Source organism: Pipistrellus kuhlii, unplaced genomic scaffold, assembly GCF_014108245.1.
Source record: "Pipistrellus kuhlii isolate mPipKuh1 unplaced genomic scaffold, mPipKuh1.p scaffold_m20_p_2, whole genome shotgun sequence".
NCBI lineage: Eukaryota > Metazoa > Chordata > Mammalia > Chiroptera > Vespertilionidae > Pipistrellus > Pipistrellus kuhlii.
The window spans coordinates 79,013,941-79,028,913 of NW_023425515.1; the positions used below are offsets into that span (position 1 = coordinate 79,013,941).

At 34.4% G+C, this 14,973-nt stretch overlaps 1 protein-coding gene across 7 annotated transcripts in view; it reads left to right on the top strand.

Moving 5' to 3' along the window:
- VGLL3 (vestigial like family member 3) overlaps positions 1-7,482 on the top strand; it is a 47,122-nt gene extending 39,640 nt beyond the window's left edge. For 6 of the 7 annotated variants that reach the window (XM_045584056.1, XM_045584055.1, XM_045584054.1 and 3 more), the window contains one exon: positions 2,519-7,482. In XM_045584056.1, coding sequence (XP_045440012.1) covers positions 2,519-2,562 — 44 coding nt within the window. In that variant the 3' untranslated portion in view covers positions 2,563-7,482. Of the gene's footprint in view, positions 1-906; positions 1,189-2,518 lie in introns of all 7 variants that reach the window. The other variant, XR_006742101.1, reaches the window with a different exon arrangement.
- Positions 7,483-14,973: the final 7,491 nt, after the last annotated feature.

Sequence of the window (14,973 nt, forward strand, 5' to 3'; positions counted from 1 at the left end):
GATAGCTGCATAACTTCTCTTAGTTTCAATTTCTCACTTGTAAAATGGATACTACTATAGCATGGTGGGTGGCATTAAGTGAGATATTTTACTATATGTAAAGCACTTAGCACAGTGCCTGGCACATTCAGCCCCAAGAAAATGCTCATTAACATAATTTTATGCTGTTTATTTTCCTTTCTACTGACAATCTCATTGACTAGATGATAAAGCAAATGTGGTTACAAGTATAGAAGATAAATATGGGTGATTTCAGACAGCCAGTGGGGAGATTTCAGGATACATTATAAACTTATTTTATATTTAATATGGTTTAAGTTAGGGAAGAGAGAAGAAAACAAAGGCTTGAATAAGAACAAAATCATAGCAGTGAGTTTTATGTTCTGGTAAATAATTTAGGAAAATCCTCAATATATGTAGATCACATAAGAATGATAAGTTAATGATATATGCAGACCACATAAAGTTCATGTGGATTAATGATTCTGTCTTCTTTAACCCTTATTGAGAAAACTAAATGCACTGCATAGCTTTTTAATGTCCTCATCTAGCCTCATCAACTGTATAACAGGAAAAATTATAGCCACACTTCTCTGTTGCAACTTATTAGTAGTAGGCTCTGTTGCTTGTGGTTCATTTTCTTGTGCTTTGCTTATGCCTATTTTGAAATTTACAGGTATGACTATCTAGCCATTAAAGAAAAGGTTTGATTTATGTGCCTTCACCACATTAGATATTTAATGCATTTCAGGTCATAGGTGAATTGAATTGATTTTTTTAAGGTAATGGAAAGACTTGACAACAACAACAAAAATTGAAGAGATGAAGTTATAACAAGAGAATGCCTTCTGCTATTCTGGTTGGAAAATTTAGGGCTATGTTAAGTAATTCAATTCTTGTCCACAGAAAAAGGCTAACATGATTTTGAAGGAGTCGTATGTCTTGGCAAAGCAAACTAGGGATTGCCTTTATTTAAGGGGGAAAATAGACACTCAAACCACTTGATGATTCCAACACTATTCATGACTTGCGGTGCTGACATTCTATAGATTGATGGCGTCTTCAAGTGTGGAAATACTGAGTCATACAGAAGATGAGACGTTTTAATAATGAAAAAAAATATTTAGCAGTCAGCAGATTGTCAGTTAAGGTGGTTTCGATTATAAGAGTCACCCAACAGAGACTAGGGTATGTTGTAAATTATTCTAACCACACAATCATTTGAAAATGAGTAAAGCAAACAGAGTGAATTGGTATATCCCAACTCCTTTTATCTCTCCCCCCCCCCCCTCTTTCTCCTCCTATTCCTCCTTTGAAATGGGGGTAGTGGTAGGGGGCTGTAGACTCTGTATCTAAACACAATATGAGAAAAATAAGATGAGACTAAACTTTCTTCAGGAATGTTATTTTCTCCACAAATGCTACAGAATACAGTGACTTGTGGTTCTGTGAGTTGCTTGTTTCCTATTTGTTTCTCTTCCTTTGTGTAGATTGTTTTGAGACTGTCTTAATGCCTCCCATCAATGACAAGCTAACTTTGTCCATTTTGTAATGATAACCATTGTTTTATAAAATTCTTTGACAAGTTGGAGAGACAAGAAATGAATCCCTGCATCTGGTTTAGTAACAATTGCAGTTGAAAACCATGCTGGTTAATTTAACCATTCTATTGCCGACATCCAACCTAGACTTCAGCAGTTTTAGATCAAGAATCAAGAAGCTAGCCTGTGATCCCAGCACCCACAAAAAGCAAATCAGCTGCATTCTACCCTTGTGTAATAGCCTTAACTTCATGTTTTGGTATTTGGTTTAAAAAAAAATTAAGAGCAACCATTATTCTGGATCTTTACTCTTCTAAATATTTATGCCCCAGGACAAAAAATAATGGAAACTGAAGAAAATTGCATCAAGTGGGTATAAGTTGAAGGAGTTATACCAATTTCCCATATCAGAAATTAGTCCATTGACTATATGGGTACCAAATCAGAGTTACTTTTTTGTTTCATTTCCTGTTTGATAAAATTCTTCCTAAGTAATTTAGCTACGTGTTGTAATTCATACATGTTCACATATTTTTCTTTTGTCACTATTCTTTTAAATTTACCTGCAAGTTTTTTTTTTATTAAAAAGTGCTGCCTAAATATACTGAAGATTTGTTATGTCATTTCTCTCCCCGCCCCCATTTCAGCTCCCTTTGAAATTAGAAATAAAATGGTTTATTTTATTGTTTTATTCACTCATAATCTCAGGAGATTAAAAAATAAATAAATAAAAAACACTAAAGAATTTGTACTGTCCAAATAGCACTACTCTCTGGTCAAGAGTTCTTGTCACCTGTTGGTTGATATTTGTAAAACTATGAGCTCAAGCACTGACTTTCCTTAGAGATCAGGTGTTCTGACCTCACAGCCAACATTGTCTTTTTGGTTCCTGTATCTTGTGCATTGTAGATGATGCCTATTCTTTTAGTGTGACATATATTAATGGTTTTCATTGATCTCATTGTCACGTTTTCTAGGTCTACAGCACCAAGACAAGAGCAAGGAATCACCATGGTACTGAAATGCATGGTATTAATAAGTCCAATTGGAGCTTGAGTCCTCGGGCCCACTGGGAATAGATGCTTCTAGGATTTTCCACTCTGCGATTGGACACAATAGACATGGAGGAGAAGAGGAGTGCCAGCCAGCTGACTTTGCATTGGAGCCTTTTATCGAGAAAGCACAGTGGGTCCTAGACAATGAAGAAAAGCATTTTTGTTTATTTTCCCCCTCATCTGAGCCTTTGCCAACTGTGCAACTCTTTTTTTTTTTCTTTTTTCAGTCTTGCTTTTATCTCAATACATGGTTTAATTTTTGTTTCATTTTGATTTCCTTTTTAGCCAACCACCTTGTCAGGAAAAGATGAATCACAAATGAATATGCTCATTCTTTCAGGAATAAAATTTTATAGCTCTATGTGTATCTATTTTTGTAGAAATACAGAAAGTTTGATTTAGCATTGATGGGCTATTTTTGAGGGATGTATTTTTTTTAATATTGTAAAAAATCATTAAGTTCTGTTTAAAGAACTTGCTCTTAGAGAAGCACTGGCAAAAAAAAAATGTTTAAAATGCTTGTCTTTTAAGATGTCTGTGATATGCTCTGTGCTTTCTAGGTTACCTCAAGTGTTTGATAGTTTACCCCTTTTTACAGAAGTAGCACCATAGCCAAGCCAATATAGTGTTGCATTACATTAAATCTCAGTGAAGATTGAATTCCGTGCTACCTTACTTTGCTTTGAGTAATATGTATAGCTTGAAAAGGAAGTTTTTTAATGAACACACTAGAGAAAGAATATTTGATTACTTTGATTTCTCCCAATGAGTACTTGTAGGTTGATTTAAAAAGTTTTGCATAAACCTGCAATCAAATGAAGAATTTGCATAGAATATGTAATTCTCTTTGTAGTCCATCTGAGTTTGATAAGTGGAATCTGAGGTGATATCCAACTACTGGAAACAAATTGCATTTAACCGTGCTACCTTTGAGTGCCAGTTACTTATTTTTCTCATTCATGGCAATTTTTAAGGTCATATTTTAAGTGGAGTTCTTTTCCTTGACATAGTTTGAAGAGATACTCTTTGGGAAATTACAAGACATATTACAAAGCCTTTAATTCCATGACTCTTTCTGATCATGTTACCTATCATTGTGAATTGAAAACTAATATAGTGCATGTGCAATATTTTAAACATAGGATTTTGCGAGTTTTTTGTTTTTAATCTGAGTTTAGGTGATTTAATTCTTTATAAGAAAGACACTTAGAGAAAAATGAAATTTTAGTTTGAATTTATACCACAATTACTGAAATTGGATTAAGAATTTGACAATTTGTTATTTAAAATTTATTTTTGGAAACCCCAATTCAAGTTGACTGACCATCATAATGTAAATAAGGTAAAGCTGGAATTATTAAGAGCCTTTTAGAAAAATATTATGAAAGTAGCAGTTAATGATAGTTAAAGGACTTTTAATGCAAAGTCCATTCTTTTTTCTGGGTCTTTTCAGAAATGGGTCATGTTAAAAAGTTAATGTTATAGAGAAGTTTTTTTGTTTGGTAAAACAATTTCTCAAATTTTTTCCATCCCTCTCTTCACCCATATGGAATACAATGTTTAGTGAAAGACCATTTTTCATCATAAATTGTGTATATTATGTATGTGAACATTTTAGATATAAGAATAAGAAACCTCTACTTAGCTAGGCAGAGTTCTCACAGGTAATTCTCAAATATGTTCCTTACCTGTATTTCATGTATTAATTTTCTTGTCTGGAGCATCTCATGAGGAATAGGCTGTCTTGTGGTATTCTTATCACTCCATACATTGCTTCTTCTTAGCCAGACTCTCCTTAGCACAGTATGCACATTGTTACCTAATTTGAGGCCCAAACTTAAGGTATCTGCCACTTACTAATGACATGAACTTATATTTTTAGGGCCTGGCTCAGGTAAATGATCTACATTTTGATTTATAATTTGATGTATTACAGTAAGTAATTTTGCCAAAGTCTGTGGAGCACAGAATTGAATGTATCGATAAAATTGGTTTCATTTGTATCCTCCTGAGTTTTCAAAGACAAGTATTTGGTATTCCCATGGGAAGACTCACTGGGGATTATTTATTTTTCTCTTCTTCCCTTGGACCTATTAACTTCCTTTTCAGTGTCTCTGAGAATGGTATAGTGCATCAAGCCATTTAAATCGTTCAATTGGATTTTTCCAGTTAAGAGAAGAAAAGTGTTAACCCTCTGCTCTTTTCCTTATTCTCCGCTGAATTGAATTGAAGGAGAGAGAGCAATTAGATAGCTTCACTCTAAATTGAGACTGTGTTCTGTGTCACTCCTGGCAACTATAGGATAAAATATTTCTTGGTTCTGGGGGCCTAAGAAAAGTTAGGGACCTAAATTCTGCTGTATACAGGAAAGATTTGTAAGTGAGAAAGGGCTTAGGTGTTGTTGGAACAGCAAGTGTTAGATTTTTGCATATGCAAGGAGTGGACCCAGTCTACGTGAAAAGAGAATGAGTGCATGTCTATAATTGTCTGGCACCCCTTACTATGATGACATTATCATTACCAGCAGAGGTTATAAAAAGGGATCAGTTGTAATTTAGCACAGTGTTCTGAATTTATTTTAGGTTTAAAATGCTAGCACACTCTGGGTCTGGTTTGCTAACATCAAAATGATTTGGTTGAACTTCCAAACTGCTTTACTGAGGGCTGCCCCCTCCCTCCTCAACTTCACATGGAACCACTCTATCTTTGACTATTTTACAAATTATTCAAGTTTTCTAAAGATCTGTGAGCTAGCCCCTAGAAAATGACCTGATTTAGTTGGCATCTAATCTATGCTTCCACCTAAACTATCATGAGCTAAGAAACAACCTAATAGTGACAAGTCGATCCTAACTGGTTATTGGCCCCTCATTGTTTATTTGAAAAGAGTACTAAACTTCAAAAAAAACAACAACAGTGTTTCTTCTTAAGAAGGTTAACCATCCACTCCTATTTTCTCTTATTTCTCTTTCCTCTTAAAATTACCTTACAATATTATTTTAAGCAAAAGTGGCCGCTATTATTTTGAATTTTGCGAATGAGAACTAGTGGATGACAAATTAGGAGTTGAAGAATTAATTTCTTTAACTTCATAAGAAACTTTAAAAACAACACATTCCAGGTACTAGCTTAAAATGTGTTGTTAAGAAATTCATTATTCATTATGCACATAGTATTTGCCCATTCCTACTCTAAGTGAGACCTATAGAATACATGACAGAACCCATCTCACTTTTACATTTACTCTCTGGTTTAATATTACATTTGTAATTTAAAGGGGCAATCAGAAACTGTATTTCAAGGAACTGCATTATATTTCTTACTGAGCATCCCTTTGTTAGATAATATATGCTGAATTAAGTCAATGGGACAGTGGCATTAACTGGTAGAAAAGGAAAGAATCTATGTTAGAGTTCTAATGAGGATATTAATTGAAAAGTAGAACGAATTAATGGAAAAGAGCATTGTGTTGGGCATTAAGTTATTCTCTGACTTCTGGCTTAGCCACAATTATATAGATGTGATTTGGGGATTTATTTATTTATCTCATGAATAAATGGGATAATAATACCTACTGGCAGGCTGTGAAGGGTGAAAATCATACATATGTATATAAAATCCATCATCAGGTCATAGTAATGTTTAATAAATAACAGCTACCATACATGTCTATCAGTTGAGTGAGTAGGTCATAAAACTGAGTTCCCAAATGTCCTCTCTCTTTACTTCCTATAGCCATCTCTGTAGCAGTAGATATATCATCATGCTTTTCCATAACAAATTAATGCAAAAGAATCTTTGCCTTCTACTAGGTGTTGAAGATAAAATGTAAAATTCTTAGTTATCCCTATTATTGGAGTGTACCATTTATGAAGGAAAATAACCTCTCAATGGTATCTCTGTTCAACTCTGAGTTTTCTTATATATTCCAAAATTGGATTCATCCAGGACCCTGTGTATTTTCTTCTCCAAAATTAAGGCAACAGGTTTATTAAATCACCAACGTTAATATTTTTCAGTTATATTTGGGGCTTCCTTAGTACCTGGAATAAAAACATCTTTTTTGACATTATTCATTTTTTTTCCCTTCTTGCCATGGAGGAAAAACTGCAAGATATGGTGGAAAAAAATGGTCTGCATGTAAAAGGGAGAAAAAAATAAAATGCAGAACACTTTAAGATCTCAGTCAGCAGATTTACTCTGCTTGAGAAAAAAAGAAACAACTTTATTGGAAGCAGCTGTTGACACTGTGTCGGTTATTGAAGATGGAAAGAGTTCAGTTGAACCATCGCAGTTACAAAGGGGTATTGATGGCAGTTAGAATTCCTGTGATTGATCACCTTCACCACAGACAGAAGGACAGCAGAAAGCAGAAACTTTGAGACTGAGACTGAAATCAGCCTGCCAATTTTAATAGGCAGCGCCCAAGGATGCAGTTTTGTTTTGTTTTATTCTTTTATCTAGAATAAAAAACACATCCTTGAGAAAATGTAAGCCTTGTTTGAGAGAGAAATAAAAATGTATTTCCTAAAATCATGGCCCAAGAACCCTTTAAATCTAGTATTAATGCATTAAAACTATTATTAAAGTTGTTTTAGAAAAGTTAGGTTAAAGTTTTTGTTCAATGATGTATATTGTAGGTGAATCTCAAAATGATACAAAGGTGGATGACTCTGAGATTAGGGTACCTGTGGGCCTGCAAGGAGAGAGACCTCAGTCTCAATAGCCACAACACGTCATCTTAGTAATGTGGTCACAGAACAGACTTTCAGAATTTTCCTGTAGGCTTTCCTTTCTTTTAGTGCTCTCTGGGAATATCTCCATGTACACTTTTCCAAAGTATAGAAATAGTCATTATTATTCAACTATCATACTTTTCTTATTTCTTATATTGTCCATTGTGCTTTTTTTGTTTGTGTGAAAAATATTTTTATAGTTCCAAATAATTGATAAAACTATTTATCCTGAAATTGCAAATGAATTTAGTCCAATAAATTGGTCTATCACCTTTTTAAAATTCCAAGAAATAGTAAGTGTAATTTGCCAATTCCATTGTATAAGTAAACAACCACACTTTCTAGAAAAGTGCAGGTCGCCATTAATTAGCTTTCTTTCAAACTGTTTCTGGACTACTAAATTTCGACTTAAGGATAATTCTTTTACTACTCACGATTCTTTATTTAGCTTTTTTGGTATGTGCATAAGATGTGAACTTTTTAAATGATATCTCTTTATACTAATAGAGATGTACATTTTTTCCTATGCTGTGGCAAGGGCAAAAATTAATGATTATTTACATACTTGATTTAATTTCTTAGGATATTTACAATCTTGGATATTATATTTGACTTAAAATACTATTCCATATATTTTAACAGATTAACAACATAGGGAAAGGTTTTCATGTGAATTATTTGTATCATTTTAAAGTGCATATTGAAAGGAAAACACAGATTTGCTTTGTTTTCATCATATAAATCTAAGTAAGATGTACTTTTATAAAAAAATACATAGTATGTGAAACTTATATTTGTTATTTGGTTAGGTAACCTGAAAATTAATGCTAGAAATATCTCACAGTCTTGAAATACAGTGAAATTCCAGATTTGTTAGTTTTATGAGCAATTTTATGCTATCTTAATTTTACAATTCCAGCAAGACAAATGAATCTTAGCTATGTTGTCATTATTTACAAAAACTAGATATAATTCATAAAACTTTGTGCTTTAAAACTAATTATAAAATCATATTTTCCCCCTGTTTTTCTTGGGGTTGTGGAGAGAGGCGTTTCATATTTCTATTCACTTTTCAAATGCAGGTCTCATGGCTATGTGTTGATGATGTAAGATAATGGAGGACTTTGTAATAAAAATAAATGTCATCTTCAATTTGTTCAATAAATAATTTAATGTGAACTCAATGTTTATATTTAATGTAGCATTTTGGTTTCATTTGTATTTCTTGATTCTTAACTAAAGCTTTTTTCTTTTTATTTAATAAGCAACTTATAAATATATTTGGAAATTAAAATATCATAGGTTTTTTTTTAATGAGGTTTAGTTAATTTTTAGAGCCAAGAAATATATTACAGAGAGGAAATAGGTTATAAAACCATTGTCAATAATGGACCAGCAAGTGAAATGGGCTGTATTACATAATCTTGGGAAGCTTATGAATATCTTAATACAATATTTCTAAAGTTATAGATAGACTCTTTGGGAGAAGGCATTTATTTTATTTCATTTTATTTTTTTACATTTGTTGATACAGATGAGCAGTGTGGAAAAAGAAACCAAACTTTCCCAAACCCAACAATTCTTTGAAATGTACCTAGAAGGAAGTACAAGACCTGATATTTTTAAAGGAAGCTAGAATTTCCCTACCTGAGACTTCTGTTTCCTTATTAAATGAGTACTAAACGTGAAAGTGCAAAGTTTGAAAATCAATATTGAAATCAGTAATGCCTCCAGGATTACAGGTGAAATAACTTGGCACAGTCTTTTTAACAGTCTGCATATTTTTAGACTAGACTAGTGTCATAGGTTTTCTAAGGATGCTATAAAAATTACCACAAATTCAATGGCTTAAAACATGTGTTATCTTCTGGCTCTATAGGTCAGACATTTGGCACTAAAGCTAAAGTGAAAGTGTCAGCTGAATTCCTTCTGGCTATTCCAAGTAAGAATCTGTTTTGGTGCTGTTTTTTAGGATCTCAAGTCCTTGGCTAATGGCCCCCTTCCTCCATCTTCAAAGCCAGCAATCTCTGGTCAAGCCCTTCTAATACGGTATCGCTCTGACCCTCTTCTGCCTTCTTACACATTTATGGACTTTTGTAATTATATTGGCTTTACCTGGATAACCCAGAATAATCTCCCCATTTCAGAGTCCTTGACTTAATTCCACCTACAAAGTCCTTAAATGCTAGGCAACATGTTTACAGATTTCAATAATTTTTTTCATCAGTTTTGGGAATTTACTGTATCACTGGAACTAGCAAGGCTTGTTCCACGTTTTCAATGGTCATTTGTGCAAGATTCATCTTCAATTAAATAACTTCATATGAAGGAAATTCCTGGTGCTTTATTAAACATCCCACGTGGTTATTACAGCGCCTTGGGATTCAAAGGGTTATGTGGTATTTATTTCAGACAGGCACTCAGGGGGGTGGAGAGCAGGACATCTGGTGCAGATTCCTCCTAGCTGAAGTGTGTTTTCTTTGGGGACAATCACTACCATTTAATTGTTTTTGCTTCCTTTTTGGGGAACATATGCCCATTATGTGATGTTCTAAGTCTCCAAGCATCTCATTTGACTTGCTTATACACATTCGACTAAATATCTCTATATATGACCACATTGACATGGTAAAGCTTTTATATTTCGGTCTAGATTGAATCATTGCATCTGTTATCAGTTAAGCAGTGGAAAAACTGCTATGGAAAGCAAACATGTTTTGATCCATTGAATGTGTAAAGTAGGTGCCTGTACTCTAAAATGCTGTTGATCAATACTTGAGCTAGACTCTCTTAAAAACAACACTCAAGCACAACGGCTTTACTTTCCCTACCAACTTTGGCTGTGGCTGAATGAACACCAGCATTGATCTTTTCCTTGCACTTGCACAAGAGACTGTTTGCAGGGAGCCAAATATAGCAACCAGAGGATTTAATATCTTGCCAAAAAATACAAAATCTGTTCCCTTTTAAGCACGACACTCTATCCTTTTCTTGTGGATCTTGCTAAAAGGAAAATATAGCTTTAAACAACCCCATTCCTTCTGCTGGAAGTTTTCTAATCTTTTACAAATGGACTCTGTGTGGTTTTATGGAGTTTTACATTTCCAAAGGAAAATGGTTCTATCCAGTGTTACTTTTTTTTTAATCAAAAACAAAACAAAGCAAAACAAAACAAAACAAAACCCACACACAAAATGTTATAAATCAAAGGTGAGAGTCAATAGCAATACTTTGGTGGCTTCAGGAATAACCAAGGATCTCTGCATGATTATCTCTGTTTCATTTTGTATTGAACCAAAAATAACAATTTTAAGATAGACAAGATCAGGCATGTTCAGGGCGGTATGGCCATAGACTAAAGATAGAGAGCAGGCAGACAGCTCTGAGGGGTGGGGGTGGAAGTTGGTGGGGGGAGGATGGAGAGATTGAATAAAAAAGAGAAAAGAAAGTGAGAATTCATGGACATGGACAGTAGTGTGGTGATTGCAGGGGTGGGTGGATAGAGGTGGAAGAGGTCATAGAGGGGATAAATGCTGATGGAAAAATTAAATTAAAAAATGAATTTTACCAACAAGATGCCTTCTTTTCTTAGAACAAAAGTGTTTTGCTCTGAATGTTGTCTGAGTGGTAGATGGACTGATCCAGATTTCTCTACAATGTGGGTAATGACTGATTCTTCTGCTCCACTTATGATGTATATACAAAATTTTAAAACAGTTTTGCAAATACCACCAAGAAAATAAACTTTCCACAGTAACAGCTTTACCAAGACATCTCTGTGTGGGATTTTAAAACAAACACAAAGCTGTTTGGAAATACTTGGTATATGTAAATATGCAAAATATGCTGAACACTGCTAACAGCTGTAGGGTGTACTCTCTCATCCTCGAGCAGAATATTTTGGTGGCAGTGGTGCTTATTTTTTCCATCCTGGCTTGTCAGTCCCTATCCCTTTTGTCTCCACCCACTTCCCCTTCCACAATATCCTCCAAAAGCACATACTTCCCCTCCTTTTCCCTCCCCCCTATGTCTACACTGCCTCCAAGGGAATCAGGGCAGCAGGTCCCGCTGGAAAAGGTGGGCTGTGTCCTGAAGGAATGTGTGAGTTACACAATGTAGTAAAGGCTGAGCTTGGAGGAACTTGCTTGCACTTGCTCTGACACCAGCCCGTACACAGCCCAGACACTCTGCAGGCCAGATTCCATCGGGGCTTGTCATTGCAGGGGAGCAGCAGTCTAGTTGAGAGTGGCCTTCTGCCATGATGATCCCAAAGGTCATAGAACAATCATTTTAAGTGTGCGGCATCAGGTTCTGTAATGTAAAGAGGCTCATCCATTTATGAAAATAAGCATATGCCTTCCTGCCTAGAGCCAAAAAGAAGGAAGGACTCAAGAGAAAAATGAAAAGTCTCTTCTTGCAGGACTTTGACAGGTTTGTAGAGGAAAAAGAAGCAGATGTGAGGAGAGAGACCCTGGTTCCTCAGACCAGTTCTTCTGGTAATTTGTTGATATTATTCAGTCCCATATTTCCTCAGTTTCCATATTTGTCAGGTAAAAATCATATATAATGATAAATAACAGCTGTTTTGAGAAAACAGGAATTACTAAATAGATACAAAGATAGGAGCTGACATTTATTCAAAATCTATATACAATGAACGTTATATGAACTTAAAAGAATTCTTACCAATAGCAATATGTAGATAGCATTATTTGAGAGGCAGTTAGCAACATAAAAAGAAGATTTGAGATTTAGCAATGCTACTTGAAGCTGTATGTCCTTGAATGATTTTCTTAACTTCTCAAAATCTGTGTGTTCACCTGTAAAATAAAAATATTAAAGTAACTACTTAATAGAGTTGTTATGGTATTAAAGTATATGAATTATTTACCATTAAGTTAATACTATTTTATTAATCTTGTTTTATTAGTAATTTTGAGTATCAAGGAAATCATCAAACACTTGCCCAAGTCTACAAGTGACAGAGTCAAGATTCCATCATTTTAACAACAACAAAAAACCCCACAAAAATCTTAGAACATCATAATGCCCCTTCCCCAAAGTTGTTGCTATAGTTCATCTGAAAGTATTTTCTATGAACATATTTTAATGCTCACTTGGAGGAACTGACAGTAGCCAGAAAGGGAAAGGAACATTAGAAGAGTGAGCAAGAGTAATGTGGTTGAGATGAGCCAAATAGAGCTATGACAGATTTTGCGATTTCAGACATTCTTTATAAATTTTGGCTACAGAATCAACTAATTCAACATATTCTGGTCTGAGATATCATGGTTATTTTTCCAGTCAACTTCAAATATCTTTCAAACAATGAATATTAGGTTGGAAGAATTATAACATTTTGTTTTGACATCTTATTTTTTCATCTGAGAATGTCAACTACCCAATATCTTCACTGATGATTTCTTGTTTTGTCTGCTTAATAAATCAAAATTATATTTTAATTCTGATTTATTTTTATAATAATAGTAATGTTTGTGAAGTATCCTCATTTCACACACCCTGAACATTTGTTGGAGTTAGACTAAAAGTGATAAATCATTTAAAAAATTTATTATCCTGAACAGCTTCCCTATCAGAAAGCTAAGATGTTGAAAGAATATTTGGTCTGTATAAATGTTGGTTGAATGTCATCATGTGCACCCAAACGTCGTTGGTTCGATGTTTCTCGGTCACATTGATGTTTTTCTCCCTCCTTCCCTCTTTCTTTCTCCCTAAAATCAATAAAAAATATTTTTAAATATTTGGTTTTAATCTTCTTACCCCCCCCCACTTTGTCAGTTGTTTAGTGTAAATAAAATGACTCTTCTCCATTAATAAAACATATATAGTAATACCTATATTATAGATATGTAGATTAAGTGACTTTATGTACAAAGTCTGTTAAATGCTGGACTTCTTGGGCAGCTTGGGATTTTACATGGCAATTACTAATGGTCCCAGTGTGTTAGGCACCCATGAGAAGAAACTATACAAAAGTTGCCTCACTGAATCTTCAGCACAATTTCCCAAGGGAGTTTTTCATTTTTCTATTAACAATTTAACTTTAATTCACAGGTAATATTATATTAATCAACATTTTGAAAAAACAGAAAAAATATATATATTTTTTGTTTAATCTCTTCATCTTTTTCACCTAGACCCCTTCTACTCCCTCCTTTTGACAGCTGTCAGTCTGTTCACTATACCTATGAGTCTGTTTTTATTTTATTTATTAGCTTATTCTGTTTATTAGATTCCACATATATGTGAAATCACATGGTGCTTATCTTTCTCTGATTGACTTATCCATAGGGACTTTCTTATTCCTACATTACAGATGAGAAAACTGAGTTGTAGAGATTTTAAATGATTTTCCCAAATCAGAATCAGGAATGAATGCTCAGTCTGTGTAACTTCAAAGCTCATGGCCTTTTCCACTGTGACAAGTTGCCTTTCAACCTACTAAACAATTAATATTGACTACATTCAGTTTGCTCTCAATTCCATGTGAAGTTTCAGTGAGAGTACAAAGACCCTACTCTGAGTGATTGGATACCTGGCATCTAAGCTTCTTATACCACTAATGAGCTATGCTCACTGAACTAAATTACAAGTCAATTAATTTTATGACTAAGATATCATGATGAGTAATTGGAAAATCTAGTCCAATTTCTGCCTCAGAAATCAGGTTATCATAAATTTGTGGAATAGAGAAATCCCTTTCTCTTATTTCAAATTCCATGGAAATAAAGCAGGAGAAATCTCCCAGCTCTTAGAACCCCAGAACTTAAAGTATGTGTTTGTATAACATATTTTTTCTCTCCATTTAGTTTTCTTACAAAGTCAACTGTATATTCTAACAGTACTAATATTACTAAAATAGAGATTTAAATCCCTAAGGGCTGTGGTCTTGAAGTCATATGAATAATAAATCCTTTCCTTTGACAATTTGACAATATGATGTCTTTACTGACTAGTTGAAATAAGACAAACTATTAGGCAGTGGGCATTCATAAAGCAAGTCTTGGAAATGTCAGCTTTTTCATAGAAATATTCTTAGGTGCAAACACTGCTTCTTGCTCTCTGCTGTGTGTTTGGGCATGTGAGGCTTCCAAACTTTTCTTTTTTTCTGCCCCCATGATTATCCCTTTAAGATCTCTGATATTGATCTTTTAATTGCTCTGCCCAGAAGAGGTATTTACCCATTTTGCTCATAATAGGTCTTTTCTGTACAGTCCTGCTGAGCCCCGGCTCCTAGAATGAACCTGGATCAGGCTGCCTGAAGCTTGGAAGAAATAACTTTGGAAAAGTTAATCACCCAGGGGAGTTTGGGCCTAAAACTCATAAAAGTTGTGGGGGAAGGGGTATTTAAGAGAAAAAGAATGCATCTGTGGCTGGTGTTCCCAGTGGTTAGAGCATTGGTTTGTGCACTGACAGGTCTTGGATTTGATTCCTGGTTAAAGGCATATACTGGGGTTGCAGGTTCAATCCCTGATCTGGTTGGGGCAGGTGCAGGAGCAACCAATCTATGTGAATGTGTCTCTCTCTCACATTCATTAATGTTTCTCTCTCCTCTCTTTCTTTCCTCTTCCCTATGTCTCCTCCACTCCCTCACAAAAACAAACAATAAAAGACAAAGAA